Source organism: Heteronotia binoei, chromosome 5, assembly GCF_032191835.1.
Source record: "Heteronotia binoei isolate CCM8104 ecotype False Entrance Well chromosome 5, APGP_CSIRO_Hbin_v1, whole genome shotgun sequence".
Taxonomy (NCBI): domain Eukaryota; kingdom Metazoa; phylum Chordata; class Lepidosauria; order Squamata; family Gekkonidae; genus Heteronotia; species Heteronotia binoei.
The window spans coordinates 166,311,157-166,336,665 of NC_083227.1; the positions used below are offsets into that span (position 1 = coordinate 166,311,157).

General features: G+C 43.8%; 1 protein-coding gene across 1 annotated transcript in view; it reads left to right on the forward strand.

Annotated features, from left to right (window-relative positions):
- Positions 1–25,509, forward strand: part of ATP10B (ATPase phospholipid transporting 10B (putative)) — a 115,066-nt gene that overhangs the window by 3,116 nt on the left and 86,441 nt on the right. Inside the window, exon 2 of the mRNA XM_060240639.1 lies at positions 22,857–23,061. Within this exon, the coding sequence (XP_060096622.1) occupies positions 22,857–23,061 (205 nt within the window). The remainder of the gene's footprint in view (positions 1–22,856; positions 23,062–25,509) is intronic.

Below are 25,509 nucleotides of genomic sequence, written 5' to 3' on the forward strand. Positions count from 1 at the left end.
CGCGCAGATCCTCCGCTATGAAGAGGGTGGTTGCGCCACTTGAAGGTGAGTGCGAAAACGCCCCAGGAGATTTGATAAGAGTTCCTGTGTCACTTCAGTCTCTTTCTTAAGAAGCAGAGGAGTACTGCCTCTGGAGTTTGTCCTAAGTGCTGCAAAGTATACCTTGAATTTAAACAAAACAAGACTGACACATCTAAAACTATTTGCTAATTTTCTCTTATCATGGCACACTGCAGTCAAGACTCAATAGGTTGATATATTTCTAGACTAATGAGCCAGTCTGGCATTCCATCAGGATAGGAGCCCATATTTTTGGTCTAATATTAGGATGAAGGGAATGAGATAACACTGAAACAGACATCTTTTATTATGTTCATTGGGAAAGTAGTAATAGTTTCTATGGTAGGACATGAAAATTTGGGGAGCATTATTTGATATAATATACTGGAATACGTCATTTCAACACTGTTTTGTTTTACTTACGACAGCATTTTCAGCAGCCATTCACAACTTTAAAGCATAAAGGAATACCTTAAGCAATCAATTAAAACTACAAATAAAAACAAGAGAATTAAAAAAAAGGCCGAAGTACCAGATCAGTCTTCACAACCTAGGCATATTAATTATTAGAGATCCAGCAATGTTTTTGTCTGCCCCACAAAGGGAGCAAAAGAATGGCCAAAATTTATCTCTTGAGGGTAGGAATTCCATAATATGCTGCTGAAAGGTTCCTGTGCCTAATGGGTGTCAGTTTTGCATCCAGAACAGATGGTACCATGGGCCCAAAGCCTAACTGGTAGGTCTTCCTCTGAGAAGCTGAAAGTGGCATTCATAGATTTCCTCTCCTCACAATAACATGCGAGCTGAGAGCAGGGCCGGATCTGGGGGGGGGGGGAGAGGGGGATGCTTGCCCCAGGTGCTGACAGAGGGGGGGTGCCAAATTAGATATGGAGTCCATTGTATTCTATGGGACCATAACATAGACTGGCCCATAAGGGGGCATCATTTTTTAATTTTGTGCCCCCCCCCTCCTCAGAAAACATGTAGATCCGGTCCTGGCTGAGAGAAAGTTTGATTGGTCCAAGGTTACCCGATGAGCTTCATGTCAGAGTGGGACTCGAACTGCGGTTCTAATTGCATACTAACTGCTACGCCACAATGCAGTGGCCTTGAATGAAAGTGCAAGGGAGGGAGGAAAATGCTCCCTGAAGTAATTGGCTTCCTTTGTTACTCTTTACCACGTATCTCACCTATAAACTCTTTTCTGTCCCCTTCTTTTTTATTCCCAGTTTCTTAGTTTCATTCTAATCAAAACCCTCTCTCCTGGCAATATCTTTTGGCTGCAATATTTCCTTCTTCTCTTCTAAACTCTCGTTTCTGGGTTCTCCCCCTTGTCCTTATGAGTCATTTTCTACTGAGGCAACGTTCTTGGTCTTTAACCTAAGAAATTGCCCCATGCTCCCTTTTTTTATTGTGTAAATGAGTTTATTCTTTATTTGCTCTCGTTGGGACTGTTTGGATTTATGGAAGATTTTTGTTTCGATAACAGCGAGGGCAAAAGCACATACTATGAACTTTGATCACAGAACGACAAAATGACCCTGCAGATATTCAAGAAGGAAGTAAACTGTGGGGGGAGGGGAACTCCCCCGGTTTGATCCTTAATTGACTTTGGTAGCTTTCTGTACCACAGCAGCTGTGACAGGAGTAGGGCTGAAACGACATAGCGGAGACTTTGTACCCAACAAAGCTGTTTGTCTTGACTGAACTGGATGGTGTCCCAAGGCTTAAAGCTTAAGAAATAGTCATTTCATGTAACATGGATTGAACTGAAAAGTGCTTACTTCAAAGCATCAGCACTATACCGCTTTTCCTAATTAATAAAATGTAACTTGGGAATTGAATGGTATCTATAAAAACTGAAGCTATTTTACAGTTGTATAGATGAGATAATTTTAGATAATTTTATTTGTATCCCGCCCTCCCCGCCGGAGCAGGCTCAGGGCGGCATGTATCTTTTGGGGCATATTTGTGAAAGGAAAAAGTAGTGCTATGCATTGTACGGATTTGTAGCTAAAACTGGCCCAAGTGGTCTGGACTGGATTTGTAAATAGTTAAGTGCTTAAGGTCTTTTATGATGGATCACATGTAGACATAAGTTTTTTTTTTTCCCCCAGTACACAGAATGCACCAGAAAATTGAATGTTTTGTTCGGAAACTCAGCAAGGTAGGCTAGCCTGAGAAAGACAGTTAACCTGGAGGCTGTATGATACATTTGGTGGATGTGGGGTAGGTGGGGTGAAAGCCAGAGCCATAATTGGACACAATGCTTATGTGATGGTCTCGAAATACTTATTTCCAGCCTAACTCCCCCCGCCCACCCAAAGTATCATGGTGATGATACATAACTTTACGGACTTTGTATGTTAGAAAGTGAAATTGGAACATTTAATGACATTGGGGCAGAATCATTCTGCTTCCATTTTCTCATTGCTTATTTAGGGGAATTGCTCGTGGATGGAGGTAGTATTAATGTATCGTGATTAATGCATAATATCTCAGCAATATCAATTAATAAGCAACTTCTGACTGTTCTCTATGTTGCTTTTATTGCCAATGGCGACACATAGTTGTGGTTAGCTAATCCTAGGTTTATATAGTCTTATAGGGATCTTTATTCAAAATATCAGCTTTCTCACTATTGTATAAAGCAAATTCAAGAGGGAATGGAAAAAGTCAGAATTTTCTGGCAGGCATGAAAAGTCTGTATGTTCCTAATGCACTCTAAAGGATATATATTTTTAACAATGCTATAACAAAAGAGAGCATAATAGACTCTATGCACCTGTGATTCAGTTGGTTCCAAAGCTAGTCTCTTTTAATAGCGCAGAACTCTTCATATAAACGCTTTCATTCACATTACAGGTATATGCATGTGTGCAAACTCAAGTTCTCCTGTTACTAAATCTATCTGCACCCACACAGTGAGGATCCTCCATTTTACATCCATTGCCACTCCAGTGACCATGGAGCTTCCACATGGGAATTTTCTGTATACTGCCTTCCCTCAGATGCCATTTCCCCCCATATCACCAAGGACTACTTTTATCCATAATTTTGCTACAGCACTTGCTGTACACTTGCCAATTTCTTTAAAACAATTTCTTTGCTACACCACTTGCCAATTTCTTTGCTACAGCACTTGCCAATTTCTTTAAAAGCCATCATAAAGCCCCCAGTGGCATGGATGGAAAAATGGTGGCTTAGAGCACAATATCATGTGGCTATCCAAAGAAACAGTGTGGGAGCAGTCTGGTCAAAAGGATCATGACTAACGTATGCCCTGCATAAAGTTTATTACTAGCCCCTGCTGGTGAGATTCCCAGAAGTATCCAGCTGGCCAGCAGGGGGAATAGAATGCTGGACTAGGGAGTCTATTTTATTCTGTGTCAGGTACATGGTGTGTTGTTATCTTTTCCAATTTTTTACTTAGGGAATTGAATATCTAATTGAGTGATCTCACTGCTTTCTCAGCATCTTTTCGTTGACTACTGAATAATTAAAAGGGGTGGAGAAAGGAGACTACAGTTTTTCAGCATTCACGGAAAAGCATTCTGTGCATGTCCTCCAGGAGTATTTTTCTTCAGGAATTCAGCATGTGCTGGAATCTTGGTTCAAACTGAGTAATTAGAAGAGACAAATTCTAAAGGAGTAGCCATGTTAGTCCATTGTGGAATCTTGTGCCACCATAAAAATACAGATTTTATGGTTACAGTCTATTTCATCAGATGCATGAATTCTCAGTCTGCAGATATAACCACAAAGATATAACTACAAAGAAAGTAGTTGTGACTCCCATTAAAATGCACACTATGAAGCTATGGTACCTTGCAATTAATTCATATTATATGATCAATTTTAAATGGCATGTATGTAAGAGAAACAGAAGACTGGGAGTAAACTCCATTGCGTATAATGGGACTTACTTCTAAGGCAACCTTTTTAGGATTACTTCCAAGAGATCTAGACATTTCTGTGCTTTCAATCTGCACCTGCAACCTGATCAATAAATATCACATCTTTATTGGCATAACCGAAAGAAATACGGTATACAGAAACTTGTCTGCCAGACAACAAGCAATCCAATATGTCTGTTCAAAGCAAAAAAGGCTAAAATAAGATTAAGAATCACAATAAAACCTGCTTAAAATATTTTTTTACAATTTCAGCCAAGAATTTGGCAACTCCTCTTGTGATATCAGTTATGTTGTCATTTAGTAGGAAACGACAATCAAACCCATTTTCTATCCTTCTGGAGATTTGAATACAGCTGACAGTTCAATATAATATGCTGAATGGAATCAGGCAACCTTGACCCGAATGGACAATATCTCTTGCTATAAGGGACTTGAAGAATTCTTCCATAGAGAACATTGGAGGGAAATGCATTCATCCTAGCCGGCATAAAAGCTCTCCGATGTTGCGAGTCATCAAGTTCGAATAAATATTTGGCTATTTTCCTGGCAAATTAATCAAGTCTGAATGAAGCAGGAGAACAAGTATAATATTGGGTAGGACACAATTTATGAGATCCTAAGTTTAAAAGAGCCTCTGTTTCATAAATCTAAAATTATAAGATTCATCAGATGAAAATAAATCAATTGCAATTCCCATGCATTTGAGCTTCAACATGATTCCATCTAGCCAAGCAGCATTATGAGGGTCTCTTTTTAAGTAGCTGAGCAAATAACCAATCTTTAAAAGTTAGAATCCAAGCTTTTGTTTCAATAAGAGATTGGCCTGTTTCTGAGCAGATTACAAAATAAGAAACACAGTTGGGGATTCCTAAAAGTTGTCGCAGAAATGCAGCCTGCATATTTTTTATTTTCTGATTCAGAGAATTAATCCACAAGGAATTAATCCATACAAAATTTGTGATCGTGTTTTAGCATTAAAAACTCTGAAGGCAAACGTTGGTTACCTTTTTTTGTAATGAAATTGTTTAATTTGAAAGGAAGAACAACTAGCTATATTTATTGTTCTGTCACAGTGGACCGCCCATTTAAGATTGTAGTTGAAGGTTATGCCCAAATATTTAAAGCATTCAATTTCTTGCTTGCCTATATACCATTTTTGTGGTCTCCAACTTTTAGAAAAGACAACCACCTTAGATTTAGAATAGTTTAGAGCAAGTGAGTTAAGATGGCAGTAGCTGTCAAAAGCATTCAGGTATCTCTGCAGGCCCACTCTTGTGCAGGAAAGGATAGTTGTATCATCAACATACAACAATTCTGGGATTGAAAGATCATTTAACTTAGATGGGTACCCATTTATAGAACTAAGATATTGTGCCATGTCATTTAATAAAAGATTTAAAAGATGTGGGGCTAACACACACTCTTGTTTAACTCCTTTGCAAACTGTTTTTGTTGTTGTTGTTGTTAGATGCCTTTTAGATGAGTATTGTACCCGGCAAGTCATATTTGTGTGTAAATTCTTTACTAGAATTAACAGACGAGGATCTATCTTAAGATCCTTTAGTTTGTTCCATAGCTTGTTTCTGTCCACAGAGTCGAATGCACTCTTCGGATCTTTAAAAGCTACATAAAGCTTCCCCTTTCTTGTCTTCATGTATTTGTTGGCCAGAAAAGCCAATGTAACAGAGTGATCAATAGCAGATTTCTTTTTGGAAAAACCTGTTTGCTCTAGGCCAATAATTGTTCAAATGTATCCAATCGGTCAACTGACGTTCTAAACGTTTTGGCATATGGTTTGCCCATAATGGATAATAAGCTTAATCCAACCTGATCAGAAGCTAGGATAGGGTCAGTCTGGAATTTATTTCCAGGGTCATTTCCATTGCCCGTTCTGCCCCTGCTCTCATGCTTTCTTTTCTCTGCTTTGATGAGGCCGCAGCAGAAAGGGAGGACGTGGAAAGAAAGAGTTGGAGCTAGTTAGATTTCAGCATCCCAGGACTTCGCTTTAGGGCAGGAAGACGACAGCACATGGAGAGTCAGCTCACCTGTCTCCTCTCCCAGCAGGATAAAACCAACTTTCCACATCTCCCCAACTTTTCTTCCCCTATTAAGCATATTCATGTTGCTGTGAGTTTGTTTTTCTGTTTAAGGTTGTTAGGGGGGAAAATTAAGCATGTTTTCAGTGTAGTACTTTTTGAGAGAGACTCACTTTATTCAATGGGGCTCATTCCTGGGTGACCTGTATTTGGTAGTATACATTTGTGTTCTGTCTAGGAGGGGTCTTCCTGATTCTGCTTCTCCCCCACCTCGACTTTTTTTGGCAACGTATTCCATTACAGTGTGTACTATGAGAACCGTAAGTTCCATAAAATATATTTCTTTAATAATCCTATCCATTTTTTGTTTAATGTTTCTTAGCTACTGATCCATATTTAATCTATTCACGGCAAAATATAAATAAATAAATCCAAGTGATTTGTTTTGTTATTTGTCTTGGATGAGGTCATATGGGTGTAATGGGGAGGAACGGTGGCTCAGTGGTAGAGCATCTGCTTGGGAAGCAGAAGGTCCCAGGTTCAATCCCCGGCATCTCCAAAAAAGGGTCCAGGCAAATAGGTGTGAAAAACCTCAGCTTGACACCCTGGAGAGCAGGGGAGGGATGGTGGCTCAGTGGTAGAGCATCTGCTTGGGAAGCGGAAGGTCCCAGGTTCAATCCCTGGCATCTCCAAAAAAAGGGTCCAGGCAAATAGGTGTGAAAAACCTCAGCTTGAGACCCTGGAGAGCCGCTGCCAGTCTGAGAAGACAATACTGACTTTGATGGACCAGGGGTCTGATTCAGTATAAGGCAGCTTCATATGTTCATATGTTCAATGTACTGCAAACCGAGACGGTTGGAAGGCAACATTCTTTCTTGTGAGCACATTACAAGAGAGAGCGCACGCGGGCCGGGCCCCGCTTATATACATTGCCCGGAACTGCCCCCCTGGATTGACCCGGCCAATCCTGGTCCATCCAAACTTCCCGCCACAGGTCTTGGTGGGCGGGGTGAATGGCGAGCTACATCCGGGGACCCTGGGGTCGCCTTCTATAGGGCTCGCCATGCGGTACGATTTAAAGTCAATACATAACAATGGGGGAGGTGAAACTTTTGTCTGGGGGGCCCATGACACTTTCAGTAGCCCTGCACTGACAGCAACAATCATGCAGGGTACAAACTTATTCTGTGGACTTGGAAACAGAGCTTTGTTCTATACTGGATAACCACTTTTGGTTATAGCCAGTTTGGTGTAGTGGATAAGTGCGTGGGCGCTTATCTGGGGAGAACCGGGTTTGATTCCCCACTCCTCCGCTTGCACGTGCTGAGATGGCCTTGGGTCAGCCATAGCTCTCTTATCTGGGAGAACCGGGTTTGGTTCCCCACTCCTCCACTTGCAGCTGCTGGAATGGCCTTGGGTCAGCCAGAGCTCTCTTATCTGGGAGAACCGGGTTTGATTCCCCACTCCTCCCTTTGCAGCTGCTGGAATGGCCTTGGGTCAGCCAGAGCTCTCTTATCTGGGAGAACCGGGTTTGATTCCCCACTCCTCCGCTTGCACGTGCTGAGATGGCCTTGGGTCAGCCATAGCTCTCTTATCTGGGAGAACCGGGTTTGGTTCCCCACTCCTCCACTTGCAGCTGCTGGAATGGCCTTGGGTCAGCCAGAGCTCTCTTATCTGGGAGAACCGGGTTTGATTCCCCACTCCTCCCTTTGCAGCTGCTGGAATGGCCTTGGGTCAGCCAGAGCTCTCTTATCTGGGAGAACCGGGTTTGATTCCCCACTCCTCCACTTGCAGCTGCTGGAATGGCCTTGGGTCAGCCAGAGCTCTCTTATCTGGGAGAACCGGGTTTGATTCCCCACTCCTCCACTTGCAGCTGCTGGAATGGCCTTGGGTCAGCCAGAGCTCTCTTATCTGGGAGAACCGGGTTTTGATTCTCCACTCCTCCACTTGCAGCTGCTGGAATGGCCTTGGGTCAGCCATGGCTCTCTTATCTGGGAGAACCGGGTTTGGTTCCCCACTCCTCCACTTGCACCTGCTGAGATGGCCTTGGGTCAGCCATAGCTTTCATGGAAGCTGTCCTTGAAAGGGCAGCTGCTATGAAAGCACTCTCAGCCCCACCTACCTCACAGGGTGTTTGTTGGGGGGGGGGGAGGTAGAGGGAGATTGTGACCCGCTCTGAGATTCAGAGTATAGGGCAGGATATAAATCCAAATCTTTTCCATTTCTTTGTTCTTCAAGAAAGCAGATGCTGTTGCTTGCTTCTGACTCTGGCCTTCTCTCTTATTTAGCTCAACTCAGCAGCTTCCATAGCGAGGGCTAACCAGGGCTCAGCCCAAAAGGGAATAGATTTTTCACAGAACGTTGACAATGGGCTTGCTGTGACATTCAAATCACTCCCAGAAGTAAATTAATGCAGTGGGTTTCTATTTATCAGCGAGAGAGTCTTTCCCTGGCAAAACTGCAGGTATAAATAATGTGCCATTTCCCAGGCAGAGAGGAACACAAGCAGTTCTTTAATCACCGACAAGGCCTCGCCCGCTACTTTCAGCGCTTTGTACAAAGCGGGCCAAAGATATCCTTTCACTTTGGTGAATCCACTGCAGGCAAAGAAAGTTTGCATGTGCCGGCATTTAAAAGCCTCTGCTTTTTCCTTTCACAATTTGATTCTACAATACAGCAAATGCATTTTATTACCATTATATGTATTTTGTTCATGTCTGTGGCAAGAAAACAGAGTATCAGCACAATACTGACACATTCATCCTTGGCCCACAATTTAAAGGAAGAAGCTCAATTGTAGATTTAGTCCAACAACCTGTTTCACATCGCAACCGACCAGATGTTGCCTTCTAGCATTGGTATTCTAAGGTTTGCTGCCTCTGTATATGCAGGGACTTTTTAGGCACCATGGTTTTTGGTTTTATCTTCCTGTATAATTTATATATCACCTGCAGACTTGGTCCGTGCTAGGAGCAGATTGGCCAATAAGACTACCTGTCAGAACTTGTAACTTTCCTGTATGCTGTTAGCATAACTGACTCCATGTTGGAAACAAATACTAACCCAGCGTGCCTCATGCCAGGCCACTAACTAAAATAGTATGCATTCCAAGCAGCCTGTGATCACTGGAGGGTGGCAGATAGCCTCTGGTCAACATCTGCAGGTGGCCTTTGAAGCCAGCCGCTTAGGACAGCTCAGCAGGGCTCCATCCTCCCTAGCTGATAACAGACCCTGAGAAACAGACAGTTGTCTCTGCCCGTGTGAAAGATCGTTTTATTGTTGCTGCTACAACCGCATAAAATGTAACCAATGCTAGCTTCGTTATCAGTGTTATCCTGTACCTTCAGCACTCTAGTTCTCAATAAACGCCTATACTTTTGCAACAAAGTCTTGGGCCTCGCTTGGAGTTCTTCCAGTTCTGACACTACCAGGAAAAGTCCCAGCAGGCCAATATTGTTGTGTCCTAGGCTCAAATGGGAGAACTGTTACTTTTGGAGGGAAGCTGCACAAGCCAAAGCTTGTACTCCACACCAGGGTTCCAGAGAAGGCCTAAGCGTGCCCAATCAGGGAAAGGATTGAAACATAAGTAGCCAATCAACATCTAGGCTCATACTGTACCCTGATAGGCCCTTAGGCCCCTGTAAATAGCCAATCCATGTACATAGTTAAGGACCAATCAGAAGGGGGCAAGAATTGTATAAATGAGCGGAAGGTTTGAATAGAGCTCAGTCTGTGTTGGTGTTCCTGAAGTAAAGCTTGCTGAAATCACTCTCCGACTCTGGTCTCTTACTGCGCCAACCCCAGTACTTTACAAATATCCTCCCTCACACTGGGGAAATCCTAGCCCCAGGTAAGGAACAACCCTCATCCTGAGCTGAGGGGCTGGTGGGCAGACACAAATTGCTTCTGTTGCTGCTGCTATAAGCAAGGGAGTTGGCGGGTGAGTGCAGCCACCGGGAGAGAAGGAGCAGGTAAGTTCAAGCAGCCTCAGGAACAGCAGCTGCCACCATTACAAGCAGTTGGATGGATAGGCAGGTGGGAACATCTGCAGCTAGAAAAAGGGACGGGTTTGAACTACAGCAGCCACTTCCACTGCAACTGGAGGGATGAATGGGCTGGGTGGGTCAGCACCGTCACAGCCATCAAGAGAAGCGAGGCAAGAGCAGCCAGTGCAGTCGGAGCAGGCATACACAAGCAGTAACAACAACCGTAGCTACTGCTGTGAATGGATAAACAGGTGTGTTGGCAAAGCTGTTGAGCAAAGGGCTGGGCAAGAACAAGTGGACAGAATCGCACTGTGAATGCAAGCCAAGAGAATGCTCTTCCTACTTTCCCTCCTCCCCCAGGGGAAAATTAGTGCAGAATGCTGTAGCCAGGATATTGACTGGAGTGGGTTCTGGGACCATATCCCTCCAGCCTTGATCCAGCTACACTGCCTTCCGATCTGGGCACAATTCAAGATGCCGGCGCCGACTAGGATGTGCATGAAAAAAATCCACATTTTTCAGATTTGAGTGTAATGGAGGTGGCATTTCCTGATATTCCCAGATGCCAATACTGTATGGTATTTGGATTTGGGAATTTTGGGGAATCCTGAATTTTTTCAGTTCCATTATATTGTGGGGGCATTATGGTCAATATGGGGGAGGGAAATGTCTGTTGGGCACTCCATTATTCCCTATGGAGACTGATTTCCATAGGGTATCATGGAGAATTGATCCATGGGTATCTGGGGCTCTAGGGAGGCTGGGGTTTTTTTATGTAGAGGCACCAAATTTTCAGCAATTTTATGAACCCCAGAAGAAGTGCCCCATCCTTCATTATTTCCAAATGGAGGGAAGGCATTTTAAAGGTGTCCCTTTAAATCTGATTGCCAGGACTCCCTTTGGAGTTCTCCTGGCTCCACTCCCAAAGTCCCCAGATATTTCTTGAGTTGGACATAGAAGACTGTGTCAGCTTGTGTTCAAATTGACACTAACCAGAATGCCTAAACTGATGTATTGCTTTACTAACCCTGTGAACTGGAACTATAATTTAGCTGTGAAAGCAGGAGGAGTGGGGGGGGGGAAGAGGAGCTTGGCGCCAAGAGCTGTAAAGGTGTTTGAAGTGCAAACTATGTGGCCGGCTCTCAGCCGCTGCAAGGCCGCCTGTGGGGTAGAGGGAACGGACGCGGCTAGTTATGCAAGATATCAGTGTGTGAACCTCGCACCTCTTAGAAGTAGAATGCAACTGTATTGTGAGAACGATTTAACCCCCCTAGCTTTGATCCTGGGCCATAAAGGCCAACTAGTGTGTGTGTACCTCATCACTTTCAAAGAACTCTCGTAGCAGTAACATGTATGTATCCAATAAATGAAACTTAATTTTCAAATGAAAAGAGTCTGTCCATTGTTGGAGCGTCCATGAACCCTACGCTGACAGACTGGAGTTGGAAGAATTGGTTGATGAGGTGGAAATCGTGGGCACCCTCAGCAGTAGTGACCATGTGATTTTGGAATTTAGGGAAGGGAAAAGCTGTATGTAGTCAGACGTATAGGTTGGACTTCAGAAAGGCAAACTTCGACAAACTTAGAACTATGCTGGGTAAAATCCCATGGTCACAAATAATTAAGGGGAAGTGGGCTCAAGAGGGGTGGGTGTTTCTTAAAAGCGAAATATTGAAAGTACAATCACGGATGATTCCTAGATGACTCCATAAACAGCTCTCTAAAGACTTGAGAAATAAAAAAGACTCATTTAGGAAATGGAAGGATGACCTTATAACCAAGGATGAATATAAACAGATCACCAGTTCTTGTAGAGAAAGAGTTAGGAAAGCTAAAGTTCAGTATGAGCTTAGCCTAGCCAAAGATGCTAAAAACAACAAAAAAGGGTTCCTTTCTTATGTTCAGAGTAAAAAAAAAAAAGACCAATGACAAAGTAGGCCCGTTACAAGGGCAGGAAACTGAAATTGTAACAGGTGATGAAGAGAGGACGGAACTGCTCAATTCCTATTTTTCCTCAGTCTTCCCTTCTGAGGGAAAAAGTGCTCAACATGGCAAAAACAGAACATATAATGAGGGTATGGCGTTCCAACCTAGGATCAGCATAGAGGTAGTCAGGGCTTTTTTTGAGCAGGAACGCACAGGAACGCAGTTCCGTCTGGCTTGGTGTCAGGGGGTGTGGCCTAGTATGCAAATGAGTCCCTGATGGGCCTTTTCTCCAAAAACAGTGTGAAGCAATAGTGATGTCAGGGGTGTGGCCTAATATGCAAATGAGTTCCTGCTGGATTTTTTTCCCTACCAAAAAACCCTGGGGGTAGTACATAAACACCTAGTTTCTTTAAATGAAACCAAGTCCTCAGGGTCAGATGAACTGCATCCAAGGATACTAAAAGCTTGCAGAGGTAATTTCTGAGCCTCTTTATTTTTGAGAATTCTTGAGAGAACAGGTGAGGTATCAGAAGACTGGAGGCGGGCAAATGTCCCCATCTTCAAGAAGGGGGAAAAGGAGGATCTGAGTAACTGCCGACCCATCAGCTTGATGTCTATTCCTGGAAAAGTTTTAGAACAAATCATCAGTCAATCCTGGGACATTTAGAAAGGATGGCTGAGATTACTAAGAGCTAGCATGGGTTTCTCAAGAACAAGTCATGTCAGGCTAACCTGATCTCTTTTTTTGAGAAAGTGACTACCTTGCTAGATCAGAGGAATGCTGTAGACATCGTTTATCTTGATTTCAGTAAGGCTGTTGATAAGGTTCCACATACTATCCTTGTTGACAAGTTGGTAAAATGAGGTTTGGATCCTATTACCGTTAGGTGGATCTGTAACCGGTTGACAGGTCGCACCCAAAGAGTGTTTATGAATGGTTCTTCATCCTCTTGGAGAGGAGTGACAAGTGGAGTGCTTCAAGGATCTGTCCTGGGACCTGTTTTGTTGAGCATCTTTATAAATTATTTTGATGAAGGAATAGAGGGAATGCTTATTAAATTTGCAGGTGATACTAAATTGGGAGGGGTTGCAAATACAGTAGAAGAGAGAAATAGGATCCAGGATAATTTTGACAGGCTGGAAAACTGGGCTAAAACCAATAAAATGAATTTTAACAGGGATATATGTAAAGTTCTGCATTTAGGTAAGAAAAATCCAATGCATAGCTATAGGATAGAGGAAACGTGTCTGGGCAATAGTACGTGCATAAAGGATCTAGGGGTCTTAGTGGACCATATGCTGAACATGAGTCAACAGTGTGATGTGGTGGCTAAAAAGGCAAATGCAATATTGGGCTGTATTAACAGAAGTATGGTGTCCAGATCACATGAAGAGATGGTGTCGCTTTACTCTGCTCTGGTAAGACCTCACCTGGAGTATTGTGTTCAGTTTTGGGCACCACATTTTAAGAAGGATATAGACAAGCTGGAACGGGTCCAGAAGAGGGCAACGAAGTTGGTGAGGGGTCTGGAGACCAAGTCCTATGAGGAAAGGCTGAAGGAGCTGGGCATGTTTAGCCTGGAGAGGAGGTGGCTGAGAGGTTATATGATCACTATCTTCAAGTACTTGAAGGGCTGTCATACAGAGGATGGTACAGAATTGTTTTCTGTGGCTCTAGAAGGTAGGAGCAGAACCAGTGGGTTGAAATTAAATCAAAAGGGTTTCCGGCTCAACTTTAGGAAGAACTTCCTGACAGAGTGGTTCCTCAGTGGAACAGGCTTCCTTGTGAGGTGGTGGCCTCTCCTTCCTTGGAGGTTTTTAAACAGAGGTTAGATGGTCATCTGACAGCAATGCAGATCCTGTGAATTTAGAGGGGGGCGGTATTTGTAAATTTCCTGCGTTGTGCAGGGGTTTGGACTAGATGACCCTGGAGTTCCCTTCCAACTCATGATTCTATGTTTCATGGCAACCCTAATAGGAATCCAGAGGTTCCAATGCCTCTTTCTTGTAAAGGGGGTAGTAGGTTGGAAGAAGTTCATAATGAGAGATGCAGACCATTAACAGGAGCTATCACTACACACGTTCGATCAGGGACACTCCAGCATGGAGAATTGCCGCTTCCATTTTAGAAACGTTGGCATGTATCTTATTTCATTCTTTAGTTTTGTGTTTCATGACAAAACGCTTTATGTAGGGATGTAGAGTCAAGATCAGGCTCTCTCCATTCTAAATTTTTATGTCCTGCAATATCTGGAACCACGCAAAGACCTGCTTTTATGTTACACTTGAGGTACAAACCCCATGGGTTCCAACCAAACAGCTGGGGAAAGATTATTATTATTTTAATTATTATTTCATTAGCTTTTTGACCTCCCCTCCCGATGATCGGCTTCAGGGAGGTTTACATCAGGTACACACACGCAATGATGAAAGCCCTATATGGCCTAGGACCTGCCTACCTTAGGGACCGTCTCTTCCCACACGTTCCCCAGAGAGTACTACGTTCAGGTTCACAAAACCTGTTGGTAGTCCCCGGGCCAAAGGAGGCCCGCCTAAAATCCACCAGGGATCGGGCCTACTCAATAACGGCACCTTATTGGTGGAACCAGCTGCCGGAAGAGGTGCGGGCCCTGCGGGATCTAGGGCAATTCCGCAGGGCCTGTAAGACAGTCCTCTTCCGGCAGGCCTATGATATTAACTGACAATGTAAAATATCCTGGATGAAAAAATGTATCTATAGGCCGCCGGTTTTTATTCTATCTTGTTTTTACTAAATTATGGTTTAATGGTATTTTAATTGTTTAAACTGAAATTGTTTTAATTATTGTGTTGTAAGCCGCCCTGAGACACCTAGGTGAGAAGGGCGGGGTATAAATCTTAATATAAATAAATAAATAAAATAAGCCAACATAAAAAGCATTCGATTCTAAAAAAGCAGATGGCATCAAAATCCCAGTAATGCCACCATCTTGCAGCACTATCTTGGGGGGGGGGGAGTGGTGGGGCCAAATTGACCATAGCTGCCCTCAACCAAATGCCTGGTGGAACATTTCAGCCTTACAAGCCCTGCAAAAACATAGTAAATCGTACAAGGCCTGGGTGGAATTTGGCAGAGAGTTCCACCAAGTGAGGGCCAGAGTGAAAAAGGCCCTGGCCTTGGTCAAGGACATGTGGATATCTCTTGGGCTAGGGACCACCAGATGTTGATCACCAGAGTGCAAGACTCTCCTAGGGGTATACCAGAAGAGGCAGTCCTGAAGGTACATAGGTATCTGGCCATTAAGGGCCTTAGAGGTCAACACCAATACCTTGAACTTGATCTGGTAGTCCACTGAAAGCCAATGCAGCTCTTGCAGCACTGGAGAGATGTGAGCCATGTGAGCAGGCTCTGAACCAACTGGAGTTTCTGGGTCAGCCTCAAGGGTAGGACCACATACAACATGTTGCAGCAATCCAGTCTGGAGATGTCTGTTGCATGGATTCACAGAGGCTAGATCAGAGCTGAACAGGGAGGGGGCCAGTTGCCTATCTTGGCACAGTTGGTGAAATGCCAGCACGGCAATGTGGGTGACCTGGGTCTCTATAGTCAGGGAGGCATCCAGGATCATCCCTAAGCTCTGAACAGTAGGTGCCAGTTTTAATGGCATGCCCTCAAGAGATGGGAATTGGCACCCCACTCCAGCATCTCTTCAACCCAGCCACAGAACCTCTATCTTTGAGGGATTCAGTCTCAACTGGCTCTGCTTTAGCCATTCCACCACAGCCTCCAGTCCCTCAGCCAAATTAACTAGGACAGCATTTGACTGGCCACCCATCAACAGATAAAGCTGGGTGTCATCAGCATATTGATGACAGCCCAGCCCAAATCTCTGTGCCAGCTGAGCAAGGGAGAACATACAGATGTTAACATTGGAGAGAGGATAGCCCCCTGAGGCACCCCTCTCCCCCAGCCCCATCCCTCTGCTTTACTATGGGGAAACAAGGAAAACCACTTTAGGACAGTCCCACAAACTCCTACATGGGTGAGGTGGTGGGTCAAAAGATTGTGGTTGTGGTTGTGATTGTGGTCAAATGCTGCTGTGAGGATAAGCAACTTCAGCAGCTCCAACCTGCCTCAATCTGCAAAATTAGTCTGTGAGGCCAACTAGAGCCGTCTCCATCCCATCACCCCCTCAAGATAGGGTCTTGAAGACAAAATATCTTCAGGATATCTTCAAGTTAGGGTTGCATGCTGGTTTAGGAAATTCCTGGAGATTTAGGAGTGGAGCCTGGAGAGGATGTAGTTTGGGGAGGGGAAGGATCTCATTGGGGTATAATGCTGTACACTCCACCCTCCAATACAGTCATTTTGTCCATGGGAACTTGTAATTTCGGGGGATCTCCAAGGCCACCTGGAGGCTGGCAACCATAGGGGCAGTATTTTTGTAATATTTGCTGACATTTCAATGGGCTTCTATAGGCCTAGATGATCTTCCCAGAGTAGGCCACCAGAGAAAGGAGACTCCAAATTCACTAGCTTCAAGGCATTACTGAGTCTAGTAATATCATCTCTCTCTGCTAAGAGCAAAGGTGCATTTGTCAGGCAGAGAACACCTTATAGAGAAAAATATCTTTGGTACCCATATTTAAAGATGCCCTTAGTTACACTTGGGAGAAAGTTACCTGTGACAAAGACTAAAAAGTTCTTGGTATACACAATGGCATAAACTTATGGCTACACAGGAGTCACACTTCATGGGATAGGAGATGTTGTGTATGTGGACTAATGTTGCTACTAACCATGTTCCTGCCTGGCTCATTGGAGCCTTTAGGTCTTAGCTTGGGGACTAGGGAACAATGGACAGTAGGATCCAAATCCCTGCTGCCCGGCTCCAATCACAGACCCCCTGCACGTTTAAATGATCCAAGAACCGTCTCTCCCCACATGTTCCCCAGAGAGTACTGAGATCGGGAACCCAAAATCTTCTCGTTATCCCTGGGCCAAAAGAAGCCCGCTTAAAACCTACTAGGGACAGGGCCTTCTCTGTCATGGCCCCTTCATGGTGGAACCCGCTGCCGGAGGAGGTGAGGGCCCTGCGGGACCTTACTCAGTTCCGCAGGGCCTGTAAGACAACCCTCTTCCTGCTGGCGTACACCTAACTGGCATAGGAAACTAAGTGTAGTTCCATCAGATTCTTGTTATGCATACTGCCGTAATGCTTAAATGTTTTAAATGCTTAAATGTCTTAAATACCTAATTTAAATTTTATGTCTGATTTATTTGTTGTAAGCCGCCCTGAGCCACCTTGGTGGGAAGGGCGGGATATAAATCACAAATAAATAAAAATAAATAAATAAATAAAGAGAGCTTTGATCACTGCCACCGCGTCTCCTCCTTGCATTGAACCCACTATATTATAGGAGCCAAAATCCTTATTAAAATATAGATTCAAAACAGTGTGCAGACTTCATCTAATCCAGGATGTGCTAACTTTACCCACTTAAAACTCTTCATTGTTTTTATTCTGTGCCTGACTTTAAAATGCTGAGCAGAGTAGATCCATTTTTCTTCCCTTGGTGTGAAGCATTACATCTGTCTTCTTTGTATCGATTGTAGCGTAACTCTCCAATTTATCAAGGTCACCTGAGCCTTTTAAATACTGTCTTTTAAAGTGTTTACAGTACCTCCTCATAGGTTTGTTTCCCTAACAAATATATACTTTGTTTTCTATCCGTGATGTTGCTGGTGAGGATATTGATCCATGCAATCTACTGCTTTTCAGTGGACGTGAGAACTACAGTCAGTTACTACATCTACCACTATCCCTTTCAATTACTTCCTGCAATAAATTCCCAGTTTAGGGTCAGAGACTGTGGCTAAGAATGGGAATGCAGAGTGAAATCTTAAGAAAAGATTTCATCAATGTAGATGTCCTTTTAAAGAAGATGTGAAATTAAAAAAAATTCAATTTGATCCCTTAAACCCAAGAAGCTTCTAGGAATTAGACATGACTTAGTGATGAGAGGCATGATAGCTTTTTGCCATGATAAAAGAGAACTCCGTTTTTCCATTGAGTGGTTTGATTGGCAGACATGGAGCCCAACAGGAAACCTCTAGCCAATTATACTCATTCCTTGCCACCACTTCAAAAGCTAGTAGGGGAGAAATAGGTGGGGGCAGGTCATTTCCAGTGTAAAACTAGAAGTTACACTGTAGAGTTCTGGGTGAATCTTAGAGTGCAATTCTAACATCATGATGCCACTTCTGGTTTTGCACTGGAAGAAGAAGAAGAGTTGGCTTTTATACCCCACTCATCAGTACCCAAAGGAAGCTCAGAGCAACTTACAGTGTGAGGATTGGCCAGGTATCAACCAAGCAAACTCTCTCTTATGAAAATATAGGTAGAGTTTATTACTTTTGATACAAACCTTGCTCGCTAGGAATAAAGCTAAGGTTACAGACAGAAATAAAATAGTCAAATTTCATGGGCACTTTTGGCTCCCCCACCCCTCCCACCTTTCACACAACATGTTGTATATCACCAAAAGGCACCACATTCCTTTCCCTTCCCACCTTCAAGGCCTTTCACATCCCTTGGCCATGGGAGGGAGACTACTTTTCCAGGTGCTAGCTCCCTGTCACCATGACAACTAGATAACTTCAACGGCTGTAGAGCACCAGGTCTACGCTAGGTCTACACTACAGAGCAAAAGAGCATCACTCCCTTCCCCTTTACAGCATACAGGTTGACATGTGGATATATGAGACTGAAGCTGCAATAAGACATGGTAGGACATTGTCCTGACATCCAGTCACCTTCCCTTCCTCTCTCCACAACAGACACATTGTGAGGCAGAAGGGGCTGAGAGAACTCTGAGAGAACTGTCACTGGCCCAAGGTCACCCAGCCGGCTTCATCTGAAGGAGTGGGGAATCAAACACAGTTCTCCAGATTAGAGTCTGCTGATCTTCACCACCACACCACACTGGAAGTGACATCATGGATCAGTGCAACACTGGCCCACCTGTCTCCACCCACCGTTCCTCCCAGCAGGAAGCCTGATGCTGCTGGCAACCCTAGTGGGAATCCTTTTGAGTCTGCACAAATCTGTAATTTTTTGAGGTTTGCCCTAACTCAGTGGTAGATCACAGTCAGGTTCAGTCCTTGGCAACTCGCACTAAAAGGTAGCAGGTATGGGCAGAGCCAACCAAAGTTTTTGATGCCCTAGGTGAAGTATTACTTTGGTCCTCCCATTCGACATACATATACAGACATAATGAAACATCAGCCAGCTTCTTCCAAGGACTGCGATCTTAAGTAAACTTACCTGGGAGTAAACCCCATTGAACACAGTGGAATTTATTTCTGAGTCGGCATGGTAGGCATGCGTAGGAGAAATACTGGTTTGGCTCCCTCTTTGCCTTGAATCCGGGACTCCTGGGGTTGTCTGCAGTCTTCTAACTGTTTGGTTTCTAACTGTCATAGGCAATCATCTAAGTGGCTGAGCCAGTCCCTGGCATGGGGAAGGATTTCAGCCTTAGATGGTGGAGAGCTGCTGCCAGTTAGAGTAGATAGTACTGGGTTAGATAGATCATCTTCATATCAACTGATAGCAGGATTATCATTTATCATATGGCGGAAGTACACACAGGAAGTATATAATAATGTATAATATGTAACCAAGGTGATACAGCAGGTATGCAGACCGATTGGGCAACCTATCCCCCAGTTTGGTGTAGTGGTTAAGAGTGTGGACTCTTATCTGGGAGAACCGGGTTTGATTCCCCACTCCTCCACTTGCACCTGCTGGCATGGCCTTGGGTCAGCCATAGCTCTGGCAGAGGTTGTCCTTGAAAGGGCAGCTGCTGTGAGAGCCCTCTCCAGCCCCACCCACCTCACAGGGTGTCTGTTGTGGGGGAGGAAGGTAAAGGAGATTGTGAGCCGCTCTGAGACTCTTCGGAGTGGAGGGCAGGATATAAATCCAATATCTTCTTCTTCTTCTAAATACTAATATCTAATTTTTCAATCCACTCAATCACAGCTGGGGAAAGTTCAAAGACCTCCGTCACATCACCCCGGAAAGCGTGATGCTCACATTCCTGTGACACATGGAAAAATTGTTTGGCAGCCTGCACCGCAATTGCATTTAGGCCTTGGTATTTTGCCCCATTTAAACAACAGGTCTGCACAACTGCCAAAGCCTGTTCATATTCTATTAGCTGTCTGCCATATTTTATGTGGCAAGTCAAATCCTGCAGGCCTCTCATTGGTGTCTATCAGGGTATGGATATCAGGTGTAACTGATTGCATCCATGTTTGCAACCATCCATTGCCTCATAGCAGGATGTAGATGGACAAGTGAGTGCTCATCTGCATTAAAGAAAAACACCCTGCCCTTCTCCTTACTCATATAACACTGGTCTGTTAGTGAAAAGACTAGCCTGAAACATTCTTCCTCATACGCTCACTTTGTATGTGTAGAAAGTACCAGGGACATTCAAATGTTTGGTCTCCCCTTGGCAGTCAGAAATATAATTAGTCAGCAAATCATGTGGTGTTTTTACTGATCTGCTTCAGCCCTGTGATATTCTGGCCCTGCCCCATGAGATCTCTCCTTATTATATGTACCCTTTAGTGCACTCCTGCTCATGTGATAGATCAAGATGGGTACCCATGTTAATCTGTCCGTAGCAGTAGAAAAGAGTAAGAGCGTTTTCGCACTGACCTTAATCGGGAGCGACGTCCCTCTTCACCGCGCAGCGTCTGCGCGGATTTCGCACTAATTGCTCCGCAGAACCCGGAAGAGCCGCAAAGTCCTGCGGCTTTTGCGTCGCAAATGTAAACTGGTTTTTGGCCAGTTTACATTTGCGACGCAAAAGCTGCGGGACTTTGCAGCTCTTCCGGGTTCTGCGGAGCAATTAGTGCGAAATCCGCGCAGACGCTGCGCGGGGAAGAGGGACGTCGCTCCCGATTAAGGTCAGTGCAAAAACGCTCTAAGAGTCCAGCAGCACCTTAAAGACTAACAAAATTTGTGGTAGGGTATGAGCTTTCATGAGCCTCTGCCCACTTCTCTATTGAAGTGAAGTGAGCAATGATTCACAAAAGCTCATACCCTACCACAAATTTTGTTAGTCTTTAAGGTGCTACTGGACTTTTACACTTTTCTACTCCTGCTAATGGGCGGTGAATGCAGAAAAAGACTTGCTTTAGTTTTGGCAAGCAATTACTGCAACTGATGGTAACTGCAGAACGTCTGCACCCTGGTCAGCTCCCATATCAGCTGCTGTGCTTGTGGTACCTCTGGCATCAATGTAATGATACTTGGGTCACAAAAGCATGAGGGGCCTAGGATGACCAACCTCCAGGTTGTCAAAATTAATTTCCAAATATATTCATATCTATTTAACCACAATAAATACTTACGCATATATACAAAAAATGTACAAAGAAGGCAAACTTGAAGGTGAAATATTCAAGCACAGTTTGTTGGTCTCACAACTGGAGCAGAGTACCCAATACAAAATGTCCATTGGAGAACAATTCCTTTTGGAAAATACTAATGGGTACAACATATTCCTGGAGATCCAATGTAGTCCCAATAACTGCAACCACTGGATAATTCCAGCTGCAAGTGCAATGTAGTTCCAGTCAATAATTCCAACTGCAAGCGCAATAGTTTCAATTCTGTAATTCCAATTGCAGATAGGGTATAGTTCCAGCTAATGCAGAAACTGGTATAAACCTTGTTTTGTGATAGCTTTGTCCAAGTTGGAACCAAACTCTACATAAGAATACAAAAGAATATCAACAAAGAATTCAAATAACAATTTAAATACTGGAGGAAACTGGAATTCACAAACCTTAATCATTCAAATGTGATCCTCCATCATAAAACACTTAAAAACATGCTGTACCCTCCCAAACAGATTTTACAATTGTGTGAATTGCTTGGTAGACATGAATTAATAAGATACAGGACCTCCAAGTGTTTGTAATAACAATTCTACAGTGTTCTTTTAAAGAGACAAGTCCATTTAAATCAAATGTGTCAATCCCAACAGTTCATACGAGACATGAAAGGTCCCAATCCCGATTTAATCCATTTGGTGCCATAGTATTTAATCTGAAGATCCATTTTGCTCCCTGCTGCAACAAAAAGTTACATCTGCAAAACTGAAAGCCCAATGTACGTATTTGAAGATGACAAAAATCTAAGTAAATCTGGGTCATGTTGGAAAGTAATAAAGTCCTACCAGGGATGCATCAGGATCTTTATTTTTTATTTGGGAGAAGTGTTCCAAGATCCTGGATTTAACTGGTCTCATAATGCTCCTGACATACAGCAGCCCAAAAAGGCAGATTATGACATGTATTTTTTAATCTGTTTATTTTAGAGCTGCAGGTGGCATAGCCTGTCAATGGAAACCTAGCTGAAGTCTTTAGGTAAACAAATTCCTTGATCTGTAGGGAGAATGAACAGTGATTTTAGTAGCTCCTTATTGAAGCCCACTACATCAACAAGGCACTATAAGTGCAGGGCATGTCTAGCCTGTCCAGAGGCTGGCAACCTTAGAGAGGTCCCATACAAGCCCTTCACACTCCAATCCACCCTTAGTCTATGTATCCAGGGCAGTGTAATTAATATCATCTGTCTGACCAGGGAGTTTTATGTTCAAATCTTCATTCATCCATGAAAAGTCATTCAGTGGCCTTGGGCCAGCCACTATCTCTCAATTTAAGAGTAGTTCGTACCTTGATTGTAGGGATTATTTACAAAATCCCCACATGCAACTGCCCTGAGATCCTTGGAGGAAGGGAAGGTGCTGGGTATGATAAATAAGTAAACAAAGCATTCGGCTTAAACCAGTTTCCCATTTTGGAAACTGGGAAACCAGGAGCCATTTGGGGTTTCTATGAGAGTATACAGTAGTATTACCTTTTCTCTTAACAGAAGCAAAAAGACCTACATTGAAAAGTGTTGGAAAGATGTACGCGTGGGAGACTTTGTACAGCTGCAGTGTAATGAGATAATCCCTGCTGACATCCTGCTGCTCCACTCCTCTGATCAGAATGGGATCTGTCATTTGGAAACAGCAAGTCTCGATGGGGAAACCAATCTTAAACAACGACAAGTGGTAAAAGGATTCTCTAATCAGGTAGGCCTGGGAGCTGCCTTACACAGCCTGCCTTTCCTCTCTTCTTGCTTATGCACAGACAAGAACCACAGAATTGCCCAGCTGGAAGGGGCTCTTTAGCAAGATAACTTCTTCTACATATGTTCCTCTCTGCAACCTGTGCTTTAGTTGGCTTGCATGAGACCATTAACCCAACCCAGATACCATAACATTAACTCAGGTTACAAGATCAAAGGTGACTGAGGGTTACACATAACTGACCACATAACAGTATTCTAAAGAGATGCTCATAACCAGCTCCAATCAAGCCTTTTGTTGCTGAGACAGAGAAACATGGTGGGAGATGGTTAACATTCAGTAGAAAATATTGGCACACACTGAATTTGAACAGACATTAATCATACACTGCATGGTAAATAACTACAGGAGCAAACATGCCTGAATCCAGGTCAGCCCAAGATGTCAACTATTCAGCCAAATGCAACCTGGCAGCCATTTACTGGGCTTGCCAGGTGCTTGAAATGCACTCTCCTGCCACTGCATTCTCAAGACAACAACGTAGATAGATTATTGGGCTCCTGGTGAACTGACATCCATGGGTGATTGGTTGTGTTCAGCTTGCTGGGTCACAAAGCAATATAATCATATCATGTAACCACATTCAGTAATTTTATAATTCCTCTAAATATAGACTTTATAATATCCATGGTCAAAGACAAGGCATCAGTGTGGAAGCCCTTCACAACCCTTACTATATGTAACTAAACACTAATGATATGAGGGCAAACCACAAGATACAAGTTACAAAGTAGCACTAGAAACCCATAATCATGATCTCAAAGAGAGTCTTTTTTCCACACCAATGTCTTATCTTTGACCATGGATATTATAAATTCTATATTTAGAAGAATTATAAAATTAGTGAATATTTTTACATGATATATCTATGACCATATGGTGATAAATTTGGATAAAGTTTGAGAGTTATTGAGTATTTGATGGTCTTGTTTTTCAGTGCTTAGGGATATTTTGGCGTACACTGAATCCCCTTTATTCTATTTGTGCTATAAGGCCACAGAGTGGGCAAGCCTGTCTTAATAATATATGTGAGCGTGAATTCATAACTGATGTAAAGGAAAGAGCCTTGCACCAAAGCTGTATCAAGTTATAGGAGATGTCTCTCTCTCTCGGCTTGACTTCGCGAATGAAGATTTAAGAAGGGTGCATAGGAGATGTAGAAATGGGCAAACTCTCTCCACCCGGTCCCTGCGGCATGATAAAGAATTGGGCTCAGCAAACCAAACTTGGTTCTTTTTAATATAATGAAAGGAGCTTGGCCTTTCCCAAGCCCAGTTCTGAAATTTGGAAATGGCATCATCAAGAGCACAAAAGGAATATAAATGCTTCCCAAGAGCTTCCAAATCTCCTGCTCATGTGGATGAACGATGATGGCCTTTTCCTCCTTGCTGCCTCAGAATTAGGGCTGCCAATTCCCCAGGTCTGGGTGGGGGTTCTCCTGCCCAGGAGGTTCCCAACCCGCCGGCCCACATTGGGCCGACGGGGGGGAACCTCCCCCAATGTCACTGGTGCAATGATGTCACCTAGAAGTGACATCATAAAAATGGTGGCACCCATGCGGGGCCACTCTAGGCATTTCCAGGAAAACAATATGGTTTCCCTGGGCACTCTAGCTATTTGGGAGGTAAAAACTCTATGGAGAATGATGTAAGCCTAGAGAGGAGAATGATGTAAGCCTAGAGCAGCCCACATGGGCACCACCATTTTGATGCTGTCACTTCCGCATGTGAGAGAGAGTCCCCCGCTGCGGGAAGCTGGGGACTTGGCAACCCTGCTCAGAATATGGAGTTTCCCTTCATTCGCTGTGGCTGGGTCTCAAAGCTGAATATGACAGGAAAACACTCCGCTGCTGAATATGGCAGCAAGAACACTCCACAGATTCAATGTCCCAGTGCATGCTATTTTCTTTGGCATCTATATCAACCAGTGAAAACAGAGTTGGATGAGATCCCCACCCTAGAAGAGACTGTTAAAGCCATCAAGCAACTGAAAAGTGGCAAGGCAGCGGGAGTTGATGGAATCCCACCAGAGATCTGGAAGCATGAGGACACAGTACTACATAGCACACTTCACAAAGTACTTGTCACCTGCTGGGAACAAGGCAAACTACCACAGGACTTTCGCGATGCAATCATCATCACTCTACACAAGAACAAAGGAGAAAAGTCAGACTGCTCCAACTACCGGGGGATAACCCTGCTCTCCATCGCAGGCAAAATCCTTGCTAGAATACTCCTGAACAGACTGGTGCCCACCATTGCAGAAGAACTCCTCCCAGAGAGCCAGTGCGGCTTCAGAGCTAACAGGAGCACCACCGCCATGATATTTGTTCTCAGGCAGCTCCAAGAGAAATGCAGGGAACAGAACAAGGGTCTATATGTGACTTTTGTC